General features: G+C 38.6%; 1 protein-coding gene across 1 annotated transcript in view; it reads left to right on the forward strand.

Moving 5' to 3' along the window:
• LOC135471002 (uncharacterized) overlaps positions 1-18,791 on the forward strand; it is a 56,202-nt gene that overhangs the window by 35,619 nt on the left and 1,792 nt on the right. Inside the window, exons 9-20 of the mRNA XM_064750050.1 lie at positions 2,467-2,588; positions 4,609-4,693; positions 8,370-8,498; positions 9,974-10,082; positions 11,107-11,225; positions 12,602-12,807; positions 13,753-13,794; positions 14,167-14,297; positions 14,647-14,831; positions 15,282-15,460; positions 16,588-16,663; positions 18,298-18,390. Coding sequence (XP_064606120.1) covers positions 2,467-2,588; positions 4,609-4,693; positions 8,370-8,498; positions 9,974-10,082; positions 11,107-11,225; positions 12,602-12,807; positions 13,753-13,794; positions 14,167-14,297; positions 14,647-14,831; positions 15,282-15,460; positions 16,588-16,663; positions 18,298-18,389 — 1,475 coding nt within the window. The 3' untranslated portion in view covers position 18,390. The remainder of the gene's footprint in view (positions 1-2,466; positions 2,589-4,608; positions 4,694-8,369; positions 8,499-9,973; positions 10,083-11,106; positions 11,226-12,601; positions 12,808-13,752; positions 13,795-14,166; positions 14,298-14,646; positions 14,832-15,281; positions 15,461-16,587; positions 16,664-18,297; positions 18,391-18,791) is intronic.

The following is an 18,791-nucleotide window of genomic DNA, read 5'->3' on the forward strand; positions in this document are numbered from 1 at the left end:
TATATATATATATATACTGTTTGAATATTTTCGTGATATTGTATTTGAATATCGGGTCTGAAGTACAATAAATTGTGTCCCGTATACAGCATATCGCTCACTAATTGTATCAAATAATGTAGTTTATGTTTGTTCAAGCGTTTCAATATACAATCTAGATTTCATTAACGAATTAGTAAAGCTCATATGTGTAACGCAAACTCGGCAAACTATTCACCAATCAGTGCCACTAAATATTTAGTGACTGCAAAACACTAGCCGTCAAACGATGAGCTTTATTTAAACCACCTGTGAGGGGTCTTTTACTGGGATTTGACTTGGCTATCTGAAATCGGATAGAACAGGAATTAAGAAGACGTCATGGGGACGGAAATTGGTATTCGCTGTTCGCCTGTTGCTTTGGACGGACGTCCAATGGATCTCCACGTTCTGGTAAATGTTCACGTCCTTCTTTGTGGCACAGCATGTGTTTTGGTCATATTAGCCAAGGCGATCAATTCTGCCAGATGCCAAGACGAATGTTGTCAGCGAACAGGGCATGACCTGTCTTCATTTAGCACTCCGCTTTCTTAAACAGCGATGAAGTAGTTCTTCCCATTATAGTTCCCAATTCAACGCTCAATTTTCAAATATAATGCGTTTTGCTTTATTATGGAAATTACCACAGTTAGAGTTTTCCAAAATTTGAAGGTTCTTCCAAGGACATGCTATGTACCTTATCCTGTGACAGTTGGTGATGACTTCAAGCTGCTTTTGGAAAGGTAAACAATCAAAAAGCATTTTTATTTTGGTCACAGGGATAAGATATTTGTCATCCAGTGCGGGGTAGGTAGTCTTCCAGTAAGTTTTTTGTTGAAATCACCTCCGTCCCAACAAAAAAATCTGTGCACATGTGAGAATGTTTGTCAACGATTTATTACAGACACTCTGGTGTCCATCATAGTCAATAAATCAATCACATCAGTCATATTTTATTCCATGAGATATAATATTGAATAGAAAGTAGCCCACAGCAAAATTAGAAAAAGATACACAAAATACTAGAATTAAACCCATAATGTAAAGTAGGGTGGAAGAAGTAGGACTCAAACAACGACAAATCACTCAACGTTTGTTTTATGCTAAGTGATATCATGGTGGCCCTTTAGGAGATAGAACGGTGTTTTTATTCGTCCTGGGTTTAGCCAAAAATACAGAAACTCATATTGTTATGCATGTATAAAGTACTTAAATTACATTGTTATTACATTATTATCAATACGGAAGAAACACATATTCTAGTAATATTTATGTTTCAAAAGAACCGAGACGGATCCCAAGTCATGGGCTCTTGTAATCAGCACGTTAACGTTTTGATCACTGGCTAGTACTGTGGAATCTCCGCTCACATATCTAAATTCTAAGGAATTACCTATGCGGGAAGAGTTTCGGGGACAGTACAGCAATGAGACAGTTAGTCATTTAGTCCATGGCCTGTAGGCCTGAAATAAGTGCCTTAATTTTGTTACTAGACTGAAATGGCCACTTTTCACAACTTGTTTTCCATTCCGGTCCATCATTTATGGCAAATGAACACCGTATATTTTGAAGCTGCCCTTTGCGATTTCTGGGTCAATCACAGATATGTCCGGGAGAGCATAGCTAGTCCTAGTCCTCTCCCTAGCCCGGAGGAGTTCTTCAAATGCAGCGGCAAGATTATTGATGATAGTTGCCTTGGCCCAGTAGTAAGCCAATAACATCGAACCACTGCGCATGAGTGAATCATGGTTGTTTAACGAGGGAATCCAGTGTACCGAAGTCAAACCCGCCGGTTTTGAGAGGTGACGAAATAACAATAATGAGTAGTCCCTGATTTTTAAATGATGCTTCAAATGAGAGATCCGCATTTGAATTGTAGAAGAATCGTTAAACAATGGCTTGGGTATGAATTACATTGTACTTTCCGACACAAAATCTCCTTTCCACTTTCTCCAACATTTTGTTGTTAGATGAATGCCAACAAGTGACGTGCATAAATCTGTTGAAACCGTCCAGGTGGAGGCTTTGTAATCTAGAATGGTAAGACTCACAGGAGATTCGACATCCAGATGGTCCCACGGTGATGACGGCTGGAGCTGTCAATTGCAGTACGCGCTTCCCACTCACAGACTCTGAGTGGCTGTAGGTTAGCGTCCAGCGAAATCAGCAGCAAATTGTCTCTTGACTCTATGGGTAATCCAGAGATTCAGAACAAAGTCCCTGCGTAGGCTTTTCGGAAGGAAGTAAAAACGACAGGCAGACAGTGGGGGACATTACATTCAATTCCAAGTAATCCTACTGTTTATACTCACTATCATTTCTTTCATGGGGCTTGCAAGGTATATAAAATGGCTTGTGTGCAAATGACGTTGTTGAGTAAACTAGTTAAATGACTTTTATCAAAGATGCCTGCATTCTGAATTGTTTTTGTTCATTTTTTTATACAAGATCTTCTCAATGCAATTCATCGAGTCGAAAGTGATAACAGCGTAGATGCGGATGAACCAATTATGAAGCACATGACAGAAGGAGGCGTCACAATATTAAAACAACTTGAACGTAAAAAGCAGGTAGGTTCACAGGTTCCACGTATAGAACCATGCTTTATTTCCTTCCGAAAGAGATAATGCGAATTCTTCAAATATTCTTGAGAGAAACAGTCTTTGTGAAGGTTTTGCAGTTCCTGTGTTGCCCTCCAAAAGATCATCCATCTTTTGCACTGCTGTAATTTACGCTCCGCTGAAAAATCATTAGGGTTGGCTGGGCACGCCATATGTCGTGTTAGATGCTTGTAACTTTCTGTCTTTTCATCGTAGTCTAAAATATAATTTATCCAAAGAAGCATGTTTATATCGTTCTAAAGCAAATTCTTTCGATGCTTTTATGTCCAAACATCATTGGTGATGTTGGCATTTATCATTTTTAGATCGATACTTTTAAGTATTTTTATTATTTAGTCCATAACTAACAAAAACAAGACACGAGAAAGTGAAATTAAAGCACAATCTGTCTTTTTGTGGGTGCTCCATGCAGTGTGCTTTCATTTGTATATTATTTAAACCTAAAGTTACTTAGTGTTTTATTGTGTCGCTTGTTTATAGTTGTTCAGTGGTAGGACTATTTCACTTCAAATTTTTATTCTTATTTTCTATTTGAACCCCACAAATCCATAACAAGTTTAATTTGTTCTTTTATTTCAAATCAGGCTCTATAACAATAAAATAAATAACATATCCACAAGTCGTCTTGTAAATATATAAAGGTTCGCATGGCTTACACGGACAAAATTACTCTTTTTATTGACAATATTAGGTTTTCATGTAGAAGAGGAACCCCTAGAATATTCAAGTGCGTTGCAGTAAATTTAAGTTTATTTGAGAGGAAAATGTTAGAGTGGTTTACCTGTTAAACACAGCTTTCTCTGAAACAGACGCTTGTCAAATATCAATTTCTTTATATTCACTAATAAAAATTCGCGAAAAGGATGCTTAAATGTCTTTCTAAAGAGAACAAAAGGTGGATGCATTTATCTACTTTGGTTAAATCACATGACAAAGCACTCCGCAAAGTCTGTGAACACAGGCAAGTGACATCTGCTTCTGAAATCTTGGAAGCCCTTTGGTCAAGGGCAGTTTTATGCAATGTTATTACGTGGGCAGGTACACGCTTCCATAAACTTTAAATGTCTTTTACAAGCAGAAATGCTTCAAGCAGATTCATAGGAAAACTAAGTGTAGGTGTGGATGCATATAGCCTGAACCTCCTTGGGAACATCGTGAACTGCAAATGAGTGATTGGCTTCTTAAATAACAAGGTTTCTTCTTCGAGAGACTTTCAGATTATATTTATACTTTATTGGACATGCGGTGCTGGATTTAACTAAATATAAAACATGCTACTTACATGCGTTTTGAGTGAGTGCTTGGGGTTTAACGTCGTGCTCAACAATTTTTCATTCGTATGACGAGGAAGGAATCCTTAGGTTGTATGTAATGTACTTCTTTGTTGCAGGACGGATTTCCGCCGCTCTTTTATCTAGTGCTGCTTCACTAAGATAACTTTCCGAGGGCAAGTTCCGAGCCATTATACTGATACGGGTCAGCCAGTCGTTGCACTGTCCTCTTCATGCTGAATGACAAGCAAGGAAGTTACAACTTCCTCTTTTAGTCTTAGGTGTGACTCGACCCAGGGTTGATCCTGGATGTACCGCTCCCGAAGCGGATGCTCTACCAACTGTGCTATCTGGGCCGGTATTTGTGTTTTGAAGAAGAATAGCATGTAAATACCTTGGCCTTAGCTAAGTATGGGACAGGCAAGGAGACCATGACCGATCTGTTCTGTTCTATCGTGTAAAAACCCACAGTTTATACCTGCATGTTATGCTTACCCTAACATAGAAAACACACATGGCCACCATTATATAATTTTAGGTTTTGCGACTACCCTTTACGTAAGTTGTACCAAAAGTCATACACACGAATTGAAACATCCAGTGCTTTTTTATTGGTTGAATTTTGATTGTGTCTTAATTATGACACAAATCGAACTTTGTTGGCATAGTAAATTCATTATGGTTTGCTGTTGTTGTAGCCTCCCCCTGCAGAGCCCCGGAAGTACACCTTTCCCACGAAGCGTATCCTCTTGACCAGAGACCCCAGGGAACGGTCCATCCGGGGTAAGTCTACAATGCACGCGCTACCTCCATTGCTCTGACTCTGTCAGCATCATGAAAGTTCTGTTAAAGCAAGCGAGGATCGATCGATGTTTCAAGTGGGTAGATGTGACTTGCCTAGAATTCTGTATGTGAACCACGATGTTCCAATATCTGCATTTCGTCTAATAAAATTCAGCATATTCAGGAAACTATGAAATTCTAGATTAATGAAAAGACAAATGCATTGAAATCCAACTTTAGTCAAAATGGTCACAAGAACGATTATTTGGACGCTCATAAAAACAAAACTGCTTCCATTCGCTACATATGATGGATATACCAAGGCATTTATACCCTATAATTGTTATATACACTCTCTTCTTTTGATTGTTTGTGATGCAAAGGTAGTGTACATCCATGGAATGGAAATAAGGCTTTATCTTGAACTGATAAAGTGTCCATATAATGCCGATATAAATGCTGAAACAATGCGTTAAGACGAAGTCCCGTATTTCATTTATTAGATTACCACGACTTGTGTTAAACAGATCAGTGGGAATACATGGGTTTGCGTTCAGACTCAGTGAAATGGACTGAAGTTCCCTGAAGGTGTGCAATATTAATATAGAAGCTTTTCAATAATATGGCCCGTGTGCTGTTGGTGAGAGTTTGTACAGAAGTATCATGCATAGAGACAGTCCCTTGAGATCAGGGAGAAAAACGACAGTGAGTGGTTTGTGCCACCAAACCTCGAATCCAGTGTTCGAGACGTTTTCCCTCCTATGCTACATTCAGAGCTTATATACATTCATTTAAGCTTTTACCACATATGAAGCTGCTAACTGCGTCTTTTATACTAACGCTGTTTTAATTCCTTGTTACTCTTTTAAGTACCCACTTCACGAATTATAAGGTCCAACACGATGGTCATAAGTCAGTATGCTTGTCACCCTTTACCCAGTGTCTCCTTTATTGAGGTGAAATGATTAAATTCAAGAACATATATGTATATATCAAAATACCGAGTGTAGACCAGAACAGCATTTGTGCATATTTGTTACTGTACATGACTATATACTGCCTAAATGGTTACCCAGAAGATAATTTTATATATGGACTGTCATGTTTGACCTGTGTACTGCTAAAGAACCACAATTAGTCTGGAGATTCCGTAGTGATGACTGACAGACATAAATCGATTTTTTCATGTTTAAAGCGACAGAACAATAGCTGGTTTCTCAATATATTCGGGCTGTAACAAGCCAGTTTGTGAACAGTACAGAGACTAGACGACATCGTGTCATTTTACAATGAAGAGCTTTTCATTCATGTCTAGCATGAGAACTTAGCCCGAAGTTGAGGTTTGGCTGACTGAGATCACCGTGTAGAGATTGATGTTGACATCTTAATTACAGACGGATTTAAGGACAAGTAGCCTGAAATCAAAGGAATGTCTTTCATTTAAATAACCTAGCCAGATTTAGAGCACTTCTCCGCCCATGCAGAATCCCAGACCATTACGAAAGCTTACATTCCACCGCAGTGCCCAAAGCTCCTATAAATATTTATAACACACACTCACATCAACCTGCAGCCTTCAGATGGTCGTTCAAGACAAGTAAAGATGTGTGCACAAAACACACATCTGTGTTACCATGACTGCAGACATGGTTTTAATGTGACAGATTATTTAGCTATCATTAATGTGGGTTTACACGCCGATAGAGGGCATCGAGAGCAAAATCAGAGCAGCAAAGCAGTGTGATAGTTGGCAAATGCTCACATGTAACCTGGTGAAATACGTCATTTTTGTGAATTTACCTCAGTTATGTGATTTATTCTAACTGTTCACGTAGATGATTAAATAGTAGCAAATGCCCCCCCCCCCCCCACCTCCCCAACCCATATCTCCGTGGATTAAGCAGAAGTAGCTAAAGGAAATAAAAGTCGATGTATACGGTAATTAATGCTAGTTGCTATTTATTTGATGTCGATGGTATAGAATGCTGTATTGTCATTACATTTAATATACAATCATATTTAAACAATGCCAAGGTACCAGGCCTCTGTGATGCTTAGTCCTCCAAGAGAATCCTGATTTATGTAGATATACAACCCGCCCAACCGTAAAAGTGAGGCTAAGTTCTTAATCTGGGTTGGTGCTTTAACTACACTTTAATACAAAGACTTACGCCCACACCTTCTCAACTAATATATAAAGTGTTTAATGGTCTTTAACACGCGATGGTTTCTGATAGTGCTCACGCGAACTTAACTGGGAAATTCCGTTATAAGATATCTTTCTGATGTCAAGAACAGATGTTCAATGAAGACCTAAAGAAATGAGGAATATTTTTTCCTGATTTGATCTAAGCATCAATTCGATCAAAGAAAGTTTGTAACGGTCAGCCTCGCCGAACCAAAATTTGAATTAGTACCCTTCCTGGTTGGTTCTTATTTTAATGGATACCGTTTGGTCCACTTGGTCGAATTCTGGTCATGGGTCCAATCCTGAACAATTCATCCAAGGATCCAGAGCTGGGTTTGTGGCCGCCTCATAATAGAGAAATAATCAGTTTCGACTCGTAATCCTACCTGTGCCTGGGTCCCCGTGGATTTCATTGCCAGATTGAGATCGCGTGCTGCATCCTTAAATACGGCGGCCGTTTTATCTGTCTGAATAGGTTCAGTGGCCTACAGGGGTACTGTGAAGCAGCTAATTTGTATAGCCACTTCGTATGTCAACTCCGTTAATCTGATAACACCCATTATAGCAAATCCTCGCACAGTCTTACTTCTTTAAGGTCGGATTTTTAACTTCGGTGTTATTTTTGGCATGACAACTCAGCTTTTCGACCTCTCTGGGGGAAGGTCACTTTCAGTTGATCATTCGTTTACCTGAGATTTCTATGAAAAGCCCACGCTGAAGTGTCTCTTCACAAATCACAGTTTTGTGGGTGATCAACGAATCAATAGTTAGATAGTGTATTACATGTCAGTGATATAGTCCTAATTATTAACACCAATCTCTACGACACACGAGACGCGGGTTCAAACCCGACCTTGAACAGGGAATTTGTAGATTCTTCCGCTCTCAGTCTAACATTCGTTGAAGACCACTTGTCCACCACATAATGTGTACATAACCGTACTTAAGAAATAAATAAAATCTCATCGCAATAGATAACAAATGGAATTTTTATTCAGGCTGAAAATTCGACATCTCCTGGCCTTAGCCTTGAATATATTATATATACAGCTCGCCTTTAGTTAATCTGGCAGTATGCATTTCCTATTGTATATATCTTAGGTACAGATCAGATTGCCCAGTCTTAGCAATGCTAATTAAATAGCACCCAATAAACCACAGGTTCTTAAATCATACACAGTTAGTATAAATAGCCCACTGAAATCAGAAACAGTGAAGAGCTCCATACTCTCTTGGAAAAACATGAGCAACGATCTCGCTATACAACACCTTTCCATCTTGTTTAGTGCTATGTGCTGTGCCTGTTCTTTGGTCTCTAACGTGACATATGTATCCCTGAAATACCAGCCTGTTTTTGTGAAATCTATTTAAATGTATTCGGCATGTAATTACAGTGAAAAGAGGAAAGGTTGTTCAAATGCCAGACGTACAACATTTTATGAACACGTTAGGTCAATGCGATAAATGCGGCTGTTTTCGTTTTGTGAGTAGGTAACGGTATCGGGATGAAGATCGTTGGTGGCAAGAGGTATCCAGGGACTCACGACCTGGTCGCTTATGTCCAAGCCATCTATCCCGGAGGAGTGGCCGAGCAGCTTCATGGTGAATTACAGGAAGGTAAATATTCTGGGCGAATGACTATAGACGTGTGCAATGCATTTCCGATGTATCCTTCTGAACACACATCCATTTCAAGCTCCTCGGAATATTAACGCCTGCATTGCGGCCAACCATGAACTAACTCCATTGCACTGGATGGTTAGATGATTAGCGACGAACAACCGGAAGATAATTAGAATGGTCACCACCTGTCCGAACATTACTGCCATTATTATCATCATTATTCGTTTGTTTTTTAACAGCTGCTTGTGAATATTTTTGACCATTGCCCTTTATTACTTGTGATGTTTAATCCGTTATATTGTTCTTTTTGCTTTTCGCTCACCGGAATTGTTCCAAAGATTAATACTTTCAAGAAATGAAAGAAACGAAATACACTTTATAGTTTGGAGGTCTTAAATTAAGCTGTATTTGAATTGGGCCTTAATGTTTACCATTGCCTTTCAGTCATATATGTTCTGTACAACTCTGTCTGAACATCCACCACCGAGACTTGTCTATAAGGTTTCAGCGCGATAGCTGTACACGATTAATGATGTGACGTGAGCATTTCGTTTGGTTGTTATGTTTTTGTCTGTGGCATTGATGACTGATGCCCACCTCGGGAAGAATACATATGGAAGTGTGTGGTTGAAGCATCTAGCTCTAGACGTTGTCTGGTTGTCATGGTGACGGTGAGCAGGTGTGTTTATCAGGTATATGGTGCCCTGATGACGGCACTTCCTCAGAGGGATGGAATCAAGCGATGCTCATATGTTGCACCGCCTACAGTTATGTCGAAATTAAGCATAAATCCACCTGACAGTGGCCATATTTGAATTCTTCCCCGTTAGACTAGCAGCTTCTTAATCCGTTTTGATTCCCACTTGGTGGCATTTTCTATGTAAGTAGCGGTCTTCTTTGTCGTTTATTTTTGTTAACATTGGGGATTTAAATTGGCACCTTTTCCTTCCCACGTGACTGTTGTGTTAACCAATTGGCAACACCTTCTCCTACACCACTAACTCTTATCGGCGTCTAGTTTGTGTAATGGGCTCTGCGACCATTTTGTTTGTGTGAATATACATTTGAATTATACGTTTGAGATCAAGTAGTTGATGACACGGCTGGCCTTGTTTGTGGAATCCGAATCGTCCCCAGCTGAGTAAATGATATGCCAACTTTTAGGATCTTAGGCGTAAGACATCACACTTGTATCAATAAGGGAATACGGAAGTGTCGATCTTTTAAGAGTACTTGATCCACAGTGTCATAATATTGACTGTGCAGTGAAGTACCAGGCCAAGTATGTACCAACAACTTGTACATGACAGCTTTTGTGTATCTTTTGATAACATAAAATCAGTATCAAATATTTGCTGTAGAATAGCTATGGATGGTATTGATCATTAAGTTTAAAGGTTTAAGACAAAGTATTAGTCCTCAGGAATTCTCAGTAAGAATTTTTAAGGGTGTCCTTTTGGGTTTGGCAGGGGACCAGATTGTGGAGTGGAATGGGGTTCCATTGACTGGACGAACTTACGAGGACGTACAGCATATCATTTCTATACCAAATGGCGAGATTGAATTATTGATTCGGCCGTGAGTACCACATACGTATTTGGTCCAGAAACCAAACTAACATCGGAAAATACCGGTAATTATATGACAGTCACTCAATTGAATTATACTGTGAAGTTAAAATGAATATGGTTAATTTTATCATTTTGATTGTTTACGTACCAGTATGACACAGATTTGTATATCAAAAAATTGTGATTTTATGTGATTTTGACCACTAATATGAAGTATGAACAAAGAGGTATACGTTACATGTGTCCTTTAGGAAAACAAGCTATCATGTTTTTGCATCATTTTGCCTGTGCCAGAATGAGGATTATATTGCTAACGGCGTGAAATCAAAAATCTATCGCCAAGAATTTAGCAGGCTAAACACAGAATATGTATGCGGTATGAAATAAAAACTATCCCCCTGTACCTTTATACGCCAGGGAGACGAAACCATCTGTTACAGGGGTCTTAGCCTTCTTAGTCGCAACACAACACACTGAATCCATATTAAGCTAAGGCTAACCTAGTTTACTGCATTCAGTAGAGTGAGAAGTGAAGCAAAGTGACAATTGCACAAATGATTAGCGCTGTGTGAGATGCTATATATCTCAACGAATTGTGTGAGTTTCGGAGATGCAAATGTAAACTCTTTACTGAAATTATGTGTTGATGACCAGATACAAGGAGCCGCGGACAGCCTTCAATGGCAGTTTATGTGCATCTGTAAATAGAGTCAAACAGTCCGAATCGCGCATTACAACCTGAACACAAGTGAAAGTTCAGCAGACAGCGATATTCACAATGAGGTGATAATGCTTAACAACGGATTCTGCAGTAGAACAAGACAGACATCCTCTGGGCACAGCGACGTCTTGCTGCACGTATGTTTTGGAGCATAGCTCTTTAAACGATGGCGAATTAATCGATCACAGATGGTGAGGTCATTAAGCAAACGTTATTTCTGCCTGGGAACTATTTTATGTAAAAATTTATATGGAAGTGTTAGTTTGTCACTTTTTCAGCATGATCACGCATGTTGTCATGCATGTTTCAGGGGAACACGCCTATCCACCAAACTCGCCACCGACTGTTGCCGCAAATCATCATCCGCGCCCGGAAGTTGTCACTCCTCTTACGACAACCTCGATGACGTAAGAGACCTGGACGATTTCGGTAGTTCCTTGTTTTCTCTTCCTCATCTATGATAGAAAACTTTATGTAAATATTGTTAAGTCAAGCCTTTGTGCTCCCTTAATTTGTTTAAGTAGCTAGCACTTTGTACTTGTTAAAATTGTGTAGATTTTGGTTACATATTTGTAGTTTTGCAATTAGTTTCAACAGCTGCATACTTAGTCGTAGTTTTTGACGAAGTAGGCGTGTTTAGTCATTTCTAGTATTTTAGTAAAGGCAGAATTTAGATATTCAGTATATACATACAGCTTATGATAACACTTGAAAACCGTCTCCAAGTTTAGCTTCTTGGGATTAAAAAACTTATTTAAACTTAAACTTATTTTTCTCATCTTGGGATTAATCACATCCAAGCTGTGGGCATTTCAACCACTGTGCCTCTACTCACAACTTTATGGTTAGCGTGAAAATAATTCATCTATTTTATTGGTGTTCTCGAGGATTTGTACGTAGAGAAAACCAAAATATCAGGTTTAAACTATCACTATTCACCAGGTACCTCCTGACAAACCTCCTGACTTAAAGCCTGTGTCGAATCTGGCTAAAGCTGGATTCGAACCTGTAATATAACAGGCCAGAAGCCGATCGATAATTTTAAAAAAAGGAAAGTGATTGCTGGTAAGATGGTCTTAAGACTAGAATGAATAAATAACCATGCAGCTGTCACCCGCTTGACTTTAAAAAGATTCTCGTTGCAAGGTTGTTTATATAATGCACCACCTGGTTAAGTCATACTGATATGTTATCACTCCAGTTATCAAAGGAGTTAAGTCAGTAATGAAATACTGTGTCCATGTTGGTTACGAGGGCAAGCACGTATCACATTATTGATGATAATTTTTGTCATGCACTTGTACATTAAATGGGCATATTGGTCCGTGTGTATATGTTCTATGTAGACCAATACATGTAATGGCTTTATAGTGTAATATCATAAGGGCATAAAAAGTTCACTACCAGTTTTCAATCAGGCGAACACCTGAGGATAGTGCACTGATCATGTTTAACTGTTTGAGAATACACCCAGTATAAAACTTATAGAACTGTATCAAACTTTTCTGTGCATGTGTATGCAAGAACCAGTTGCAGATTGGCTTTATGGAGCCGAGACCGGAACATTGTCATATTATTGAGAGGAAGAAGTTGTTATTTAGAATAAACTTTTACATTTCTAACACATGTAAGCCAGGTTAGAAATCTTTCTAACTAGATTTTTCATACTCAGAGAGAAATAAGAAGTTTGTCTGTTTTGAAAGATCTTTTTAAAAATAATCCAGGTTTAAACTATCACTATAATTCTGACATGTGTGTCCTTTTTAGCTATATACTTTTTGTGGAATGTGTTGCTGTTGTTTCAGACCGGTGTTATGAAGAATCCCGGGGCATTGACCCCGACCAACTAGCCGCCCAGTTGGAGGGGATTCAAGAGGCGGTCTCTCCTGTGGCCTCGCCCACGTCGTCACAACCAGACTACACCACGCCCAGTATGTCATCGCCCTGCAGCACCCCTCGCTCGGAACCCGTCTCCACGACATCAGAGCGAAACAGACTCGCCTCCGAAAGGGTAGGCACTTTAGTTTGGTCATTCTGTAGAAGCATTGAGTAAGATCTGAGATATCAGTCAAAGGCATTTTCATATTATATAGGAAGTGTAAGAAGAATGCTCCAAAAATATGTAATTATATATTTCATTCCAGGAAATTAATAAAAATATATGAAAAATATAGTTGATTTAAAAAGTTGTTACATTTAGACAGCAACTGCATCATCTCCGGTCAGTTTTACCCATGATAATAATCTGTATGGGAGAATTGGATGTAATGGGAGCGTCGGTTCCTTTACAACCAAATAACTGAAAAGGTCTTTGAAGTCGATTGGCGCAAAACCCATTCCCAAAAGAATCGTGACCATATATATAAAATAGAAAAATGCTGATGAATTAAGGCTGGATACTTACGAAAACATAAGCAGCCAAAATGTTTTAAGTGGTTCCCGGAAGAAATATCTAATTTTCCACGCACGAAAATCCAAATAAAATTCCCATGTAAAAATGCACCAAATGTCGACGTGAGAACAGTGATGCTTACTTTATTCCTAATTTAATGTTGTAGTAGACACAACCATTAAACCCAGCGAAAAACTCTCTTTGCACACTCTCCCCGCACTTCTGGCATTTTGAGTCTCATGATCCAGTGGTGAAGGTAGTACACTCTAGGTGTTCTCGTAATCACCTGTATCGTGTTTCCATAGTAACATGTCATTTTCGTTTGACTTCCCTGCATATGGCTCACACATAGACTCTGCCTGCCAGTGTCTGTCGCTCGTCTTGATTTTTTTTAAACGATATACGCTTGAATGTAGATCATAGAGACAACCATGCTGTGGTGACTTGTGCTCTTTATAGACTTACTCGTGTCATTATAGCGCGGATTCTTGGGGAGGAAAGAGTGATCTCTCGTTCTTTAAATCCGGGATATGCTAAAATTCAGTATAAACATTTTTGCTACAGGCACCTGTTCTCGAAAGTACAACAGAGATGGGAGATATTCAGGTAGGCATTGGTTTTCATTACTGGTAATATTTTTCACTGGCAGTTCACTGTACAGTTGTCTTGAATCGCACCGCTGTCATTGTTTTCAATCAATCCCGTTATTCATGCAATGCATTTCAGCGTAATGGTTGACACTTCTGACCTGATCCAACAACAGAAAGCAGTTAATGTATCAAGCAGTCCAAGCTCCTCAAAACAGTTGTATGAAATAACTTTCATATTCGGATTAATTGGTCAACGCTAATCTCTACGTCCAGCTTGACGGGAAAAATGCGTTAATATGCAATGACTTTGGCAAATGTTTGTTTCTTAAAAAGCTTTCCTGTCATATATGTTGCCATGATTTTATGACGCCATCTTCTTGTATTTTAGCTGCAACTTAGTTACGATGATTATGACAACACACTCAACATCCATATCATCCAAGCTCGTAATTTGTTGCCAAAAGATATGAACGGCCTATCTGATCCTTTTGTCAAAGTTTACCTTTTACCGGGAAGGAAGTAAGTATATTTGAAAATATATTTCACTTTCAGTTTCATATTAAATGTTCGATACTTATGCAGTTTGAAGCGGCGCAAGCTGAAATGGTCTGTGAGGTTGCTGGAAGATTTTAGAAAGTGAGATTAGTAAAATTGTTAATTTTTTCCACGATAGTAACAGTACCCAAAGCATAAAACACCTTCTGAATACCTCATGCCATTAGATCCTGTTGAGTAAATGATGGCGTATAGGCCCATGTTTTGGTATTTTGTGATATATATATATATATATATATATATATATATATATATATATATATATATATATATATATATATATATATATATATATATATTTTGTTTAAATCAGTGCTGAGAACAAACGGAGAACAAAGCATATCCCCCGCAGTCTGAATCCGGAATGGCATCAGACGATTATGTTCCAAGACGTGCCCAGGGATGAAATCCGCCGAAGGGTATTGGAGTTTACTGTCTGGGACTACGACCGTTTCAAAGCAAATGACTTTCTGGGAGAGGTGGTCATAGACTTATCAGGTAACGGTAAAATGTATGCTGCTTACTGACGCCCTAGGTTATCATTGTCAGTGTTTTTTTACTCTGAACCCTTAAGGATCGCAATCTACTTTTTAAGCCTTTTTTTAGACAAAAAAACACTATATGTATCATTTTTAAATGTTCTCTATGTAAAATAGAATTATTCTTTTAAATTTTAAACATATTCTTATACAAGTACCACGCTTCACACTTTTCGTTGATGACAAAGCCATATAAAAAGAGAAGCTAATTCACAAATTCCCTTGTTTAAATTTTTTTTGAAATGTTTTGGGTGAAAGCAAAGCCAGAAAATTTGTGAAAGTCGGCCCTGTAAAACCTGCAACAGGCGCCTAAGAAACAGTGTTAGTTATGACTAAACTCTCGAATGTTTGCAAATACATAAACATTGGATAATATTTACATGACTTCTTATATGTATATCTTTCTCAGACGATGGATATCTGGATAATAAGCCACACTGGTATCCTTTAAGTGATCATGACGAGAATACGAGTGCCGAGTTACCGAAACCTACCGTTCTTCCACCATCCCACGAACACTCAACAACTCCCAAGGGAAAACCATCCGTAAACACCGGAAAGAGCAGAGCCGAGAAATCTCAAAAAGAGGTAGGGCTATCATGGACCAAAACATCAGGCAAACAGAAACAGGTTTTTATTTTCACACCGTTTGCTCTTGCATTAATGAATATTTTGTTATTCGTTGTTCACCCATGCATTAAGAGATTTACTTTGAGACTTTGAGACTAATGGATGTCTGTATTTATTGGAAGAATATACCTGAATGAAATAGATGCATTTACCTCTGTACATGCTTGACTTTAAGCATGTAGCCCACCTGTTCCTGTCTCAACCGACATATGTCTCGCATGGATCAATGGCTAGGAATTTTGGTATTTCAGACACTCTTATTGATTCTAAGCTGAACATTATGATATTTAACAGCTCACGTAAACTACAACCTATGGAATGCATATAGTTTACTGAAATATCTTTGTCCAAAGCTTATGGGATATAACAAAATATTGTACATTTGTTTAAATTTAAGCACTATATGGTGACTATTTGGAATTGACATGTGGCGCCTCACGGCACGTATCTGCTCATAGAAAAATGATATCCTGGGATATTATGTCATCAGTGCACATCAGTACATGCTCATACAGATCAATTTGCCTGTCGGCGAAACATACTTTATTCATGGAAGCGCCAGATAAGGCTCTTTATACATACAAAAGGCACACTTAGTGAACCTCTGATCCGACGTTTGTCGTCGTGGTAAAAGGCTTTCATTAACCTAGTAGTAATAATATTGCCGTGTTTTAACATTACCAAATAGATGACATTCTACAAACAGACATAAAATGTTGATGGAGGTGTGACCTTGTCTGCTTTACTGCCAAGACGACTAACCGTGTAATCGGCTTGAAAGCTTTTATTAACAAAGGCGTCAGTCATCGCGCAATCAAATTACAGGATAATCTCTGTAGATTCTATCTTGAAAGCTGTTGCTGATGCTGCCGATTATATGCCGATCTTTGATATACGGAGTCCTAATGTTTAAGTCAAGTAATATCTTCGTATGTCCAGTTAAAATACTTTTTGTCGAAAGAAACTTCTGCTAAGCCCAGCTTTTTTCTTGCCGTTATACTGTTAAAGATTAGCATGCTACTTCGATAAGATTCACTAACATAATTCCCTATGGTCTCTATATATTCTATCTGTCTCTGTCCTAGCCTGTTGCCTCTGAAGAGATGTTCAGCCAAGGGCTGGGGAGACGGAAATCTTTGGGAAATCTTCTGGAAGTGGACAGTAAGTCGGACATGGCGTCAGTACACTGCTTCCAGGCTTACAGTTTTGTTCGTAAAGACAGAGTATCTATAGGCCCTGTGCATGCTCTTAGTATTCATAGATAGATTCATTGTTATCATTTCTGTTGTGTATTGTATAGATGCAGTTGCATGCCTTATTTACAGACATTTTTATGAATAAAAGGAAATATACATGAATAAAAGGAAATATACATGAACATAACCAACGCATTCAAAATCAAATTAAAAGAATCCCATCAGCTCCTTCGCATTAATTAGTCCAAAAAGATAAGAGAAACAGTAGAATATTACGAATCTGATCTAATTGTAGCTCTTCATACAAACGGTAGGCACATTCTTGATAGAGCATATCGCTGCTTTACGCCACAGCTGTTAGAATGATCGTGAAGACACCGTACAATCAGGTTTTGGCCAGATCTTTGAAACGCGAGATGAATTTATTCCGATTTTTGTGCATGCGTTTCCCTCTGTTCGCTAACAAGGCCTTGTTGCCTTGACAGATAAGAAAAAGAAGAAAGCAATGCATGCGTTTGTATCAGGTCTACTTTGTTGTACTCGGAGAAGTGGCCAAGCCACGCGGCCTGAGGTAAATGCATGACTTTAGATACATATATTCGTTCTTCATCCACTGACTTGTGCTACCGTATCCTGAATGCCATTATATTTGCTTTCCTGTGATTCGACGTTACATTTTGGAGCTTGCTTTCTATTGCAAATAGAGTATACGTTTTTACAGCTTGTGTTGTTGTGGTGATAAGTTATTACATAAAGTAAGGTGTGTGCATCTATGCCTGCGTTCATTTCTACCTGTATATACTTTCAGTATTGTGTTTCTCCAAAGGAAAGTATTGTTACATTTTTATCAGTGAGATGTTCAGCATATTAAACCACTTATTATGAATAAATGCATCTAAAAATTTAGTGATATGTATGGTTATGTACTGCATACATTACATATTCCTGTGAATGGAATGGTATCATCTCGCCACAATCTGATCAAGGTTTTGAGAATATTAGCAAGTAAGCAGTGTCCTTCAACAACAATATCCATGATAATGAAATCCATAGAATTGGACATATGCTGTCACAATTGACTTTTTGTACGACAAATAATCATCCGCTTGAGCTCACGGTATTTGTTGTCCCAGTAGCTCTTTCTGTCACACAGTCTAATCCTGAGCTCCAGATCTGCGCACATCGTCTCCTTGCGCACTTTTGATATTAAGAAATGTCCATGTAAATGTGTATGAAATTACATGAATTGATCTGTATTTTGAATTAAGCCACAGGTCACAACTTCATTTAGTTATTTAAAACAAATGAGATATGATCACATCTTATAACGCTGTTTTCTGGTTAGCGCAAACTATATTGTGGAATAGCCTTACCAGACAAATATTTGATTTGATCGTAAAATATTGACCTGAAAAGTTCCTTGATCCTGATGATAGATTACTTGGACAAAATTCAGATACTTTCAATCGGCTACAGACAGGTGTGTAGTATGATGTCTTTCCTACTTTGGCCTTGCTGCCTACCACAAACGCAGATGGGACATGTTGGTTCTCAGTGAGTGTGTCAGTATCTGACCTTAAATCATTTATATACTTCCAGGGCATCATGCCACAGATTTTTCGTCCGCGAGGTCATCGCCAATTCCAACTTACGGCAAAGAAGAGGAGGCACAGGCTAATGAACATTATTAAGGTAAGATGTGTGTATATCTGGATAAACGGGTGTCAGATCCTATGCTGTCTTCTTCTGTAGATCCATCTAGCAAAAGGTTAAAATAGTGTTCAACTGCAAAATGTGAAAAGATTGGATTCTCAAATCTTGTTTTGCTTTACCAGGTAACTTGTCACCAGGTAGCAAATGTCTTCCAGGGTGCTATCAAGGCTATTTCAACCAAAACAATTCCGCGTAAATCAATTTCGTCTTGATTCTTTGCTGCTTGATATGTGAAATAAGATGCTCGTCTTCACCAAATGCTCCGGGACCACAAAGGGTGCTTCACAAAAGCCTTGTGTGATGGAGCGAAATGGATGAAATAAAGGAATTGCTAGTCAACCCATGTGTCATCTTCTTGTATGAAGTCTGTATTCACTGTA

This window comes from Liolophura sinensis, chromosome 7 (assembly GCF_032854445.1).
Source record: "Liolophura sinensis isolate JHLJ2023 chromosome 7, CUHK_Ljap_v2, whole genome shotgun sequence".
Taxonomy (NCBI): Eukaryota; Metazoa; Mollusca; class Polyplacophora; order Chitonida; family Chitonidae; genus Liolophura; species Liolophura sinensis.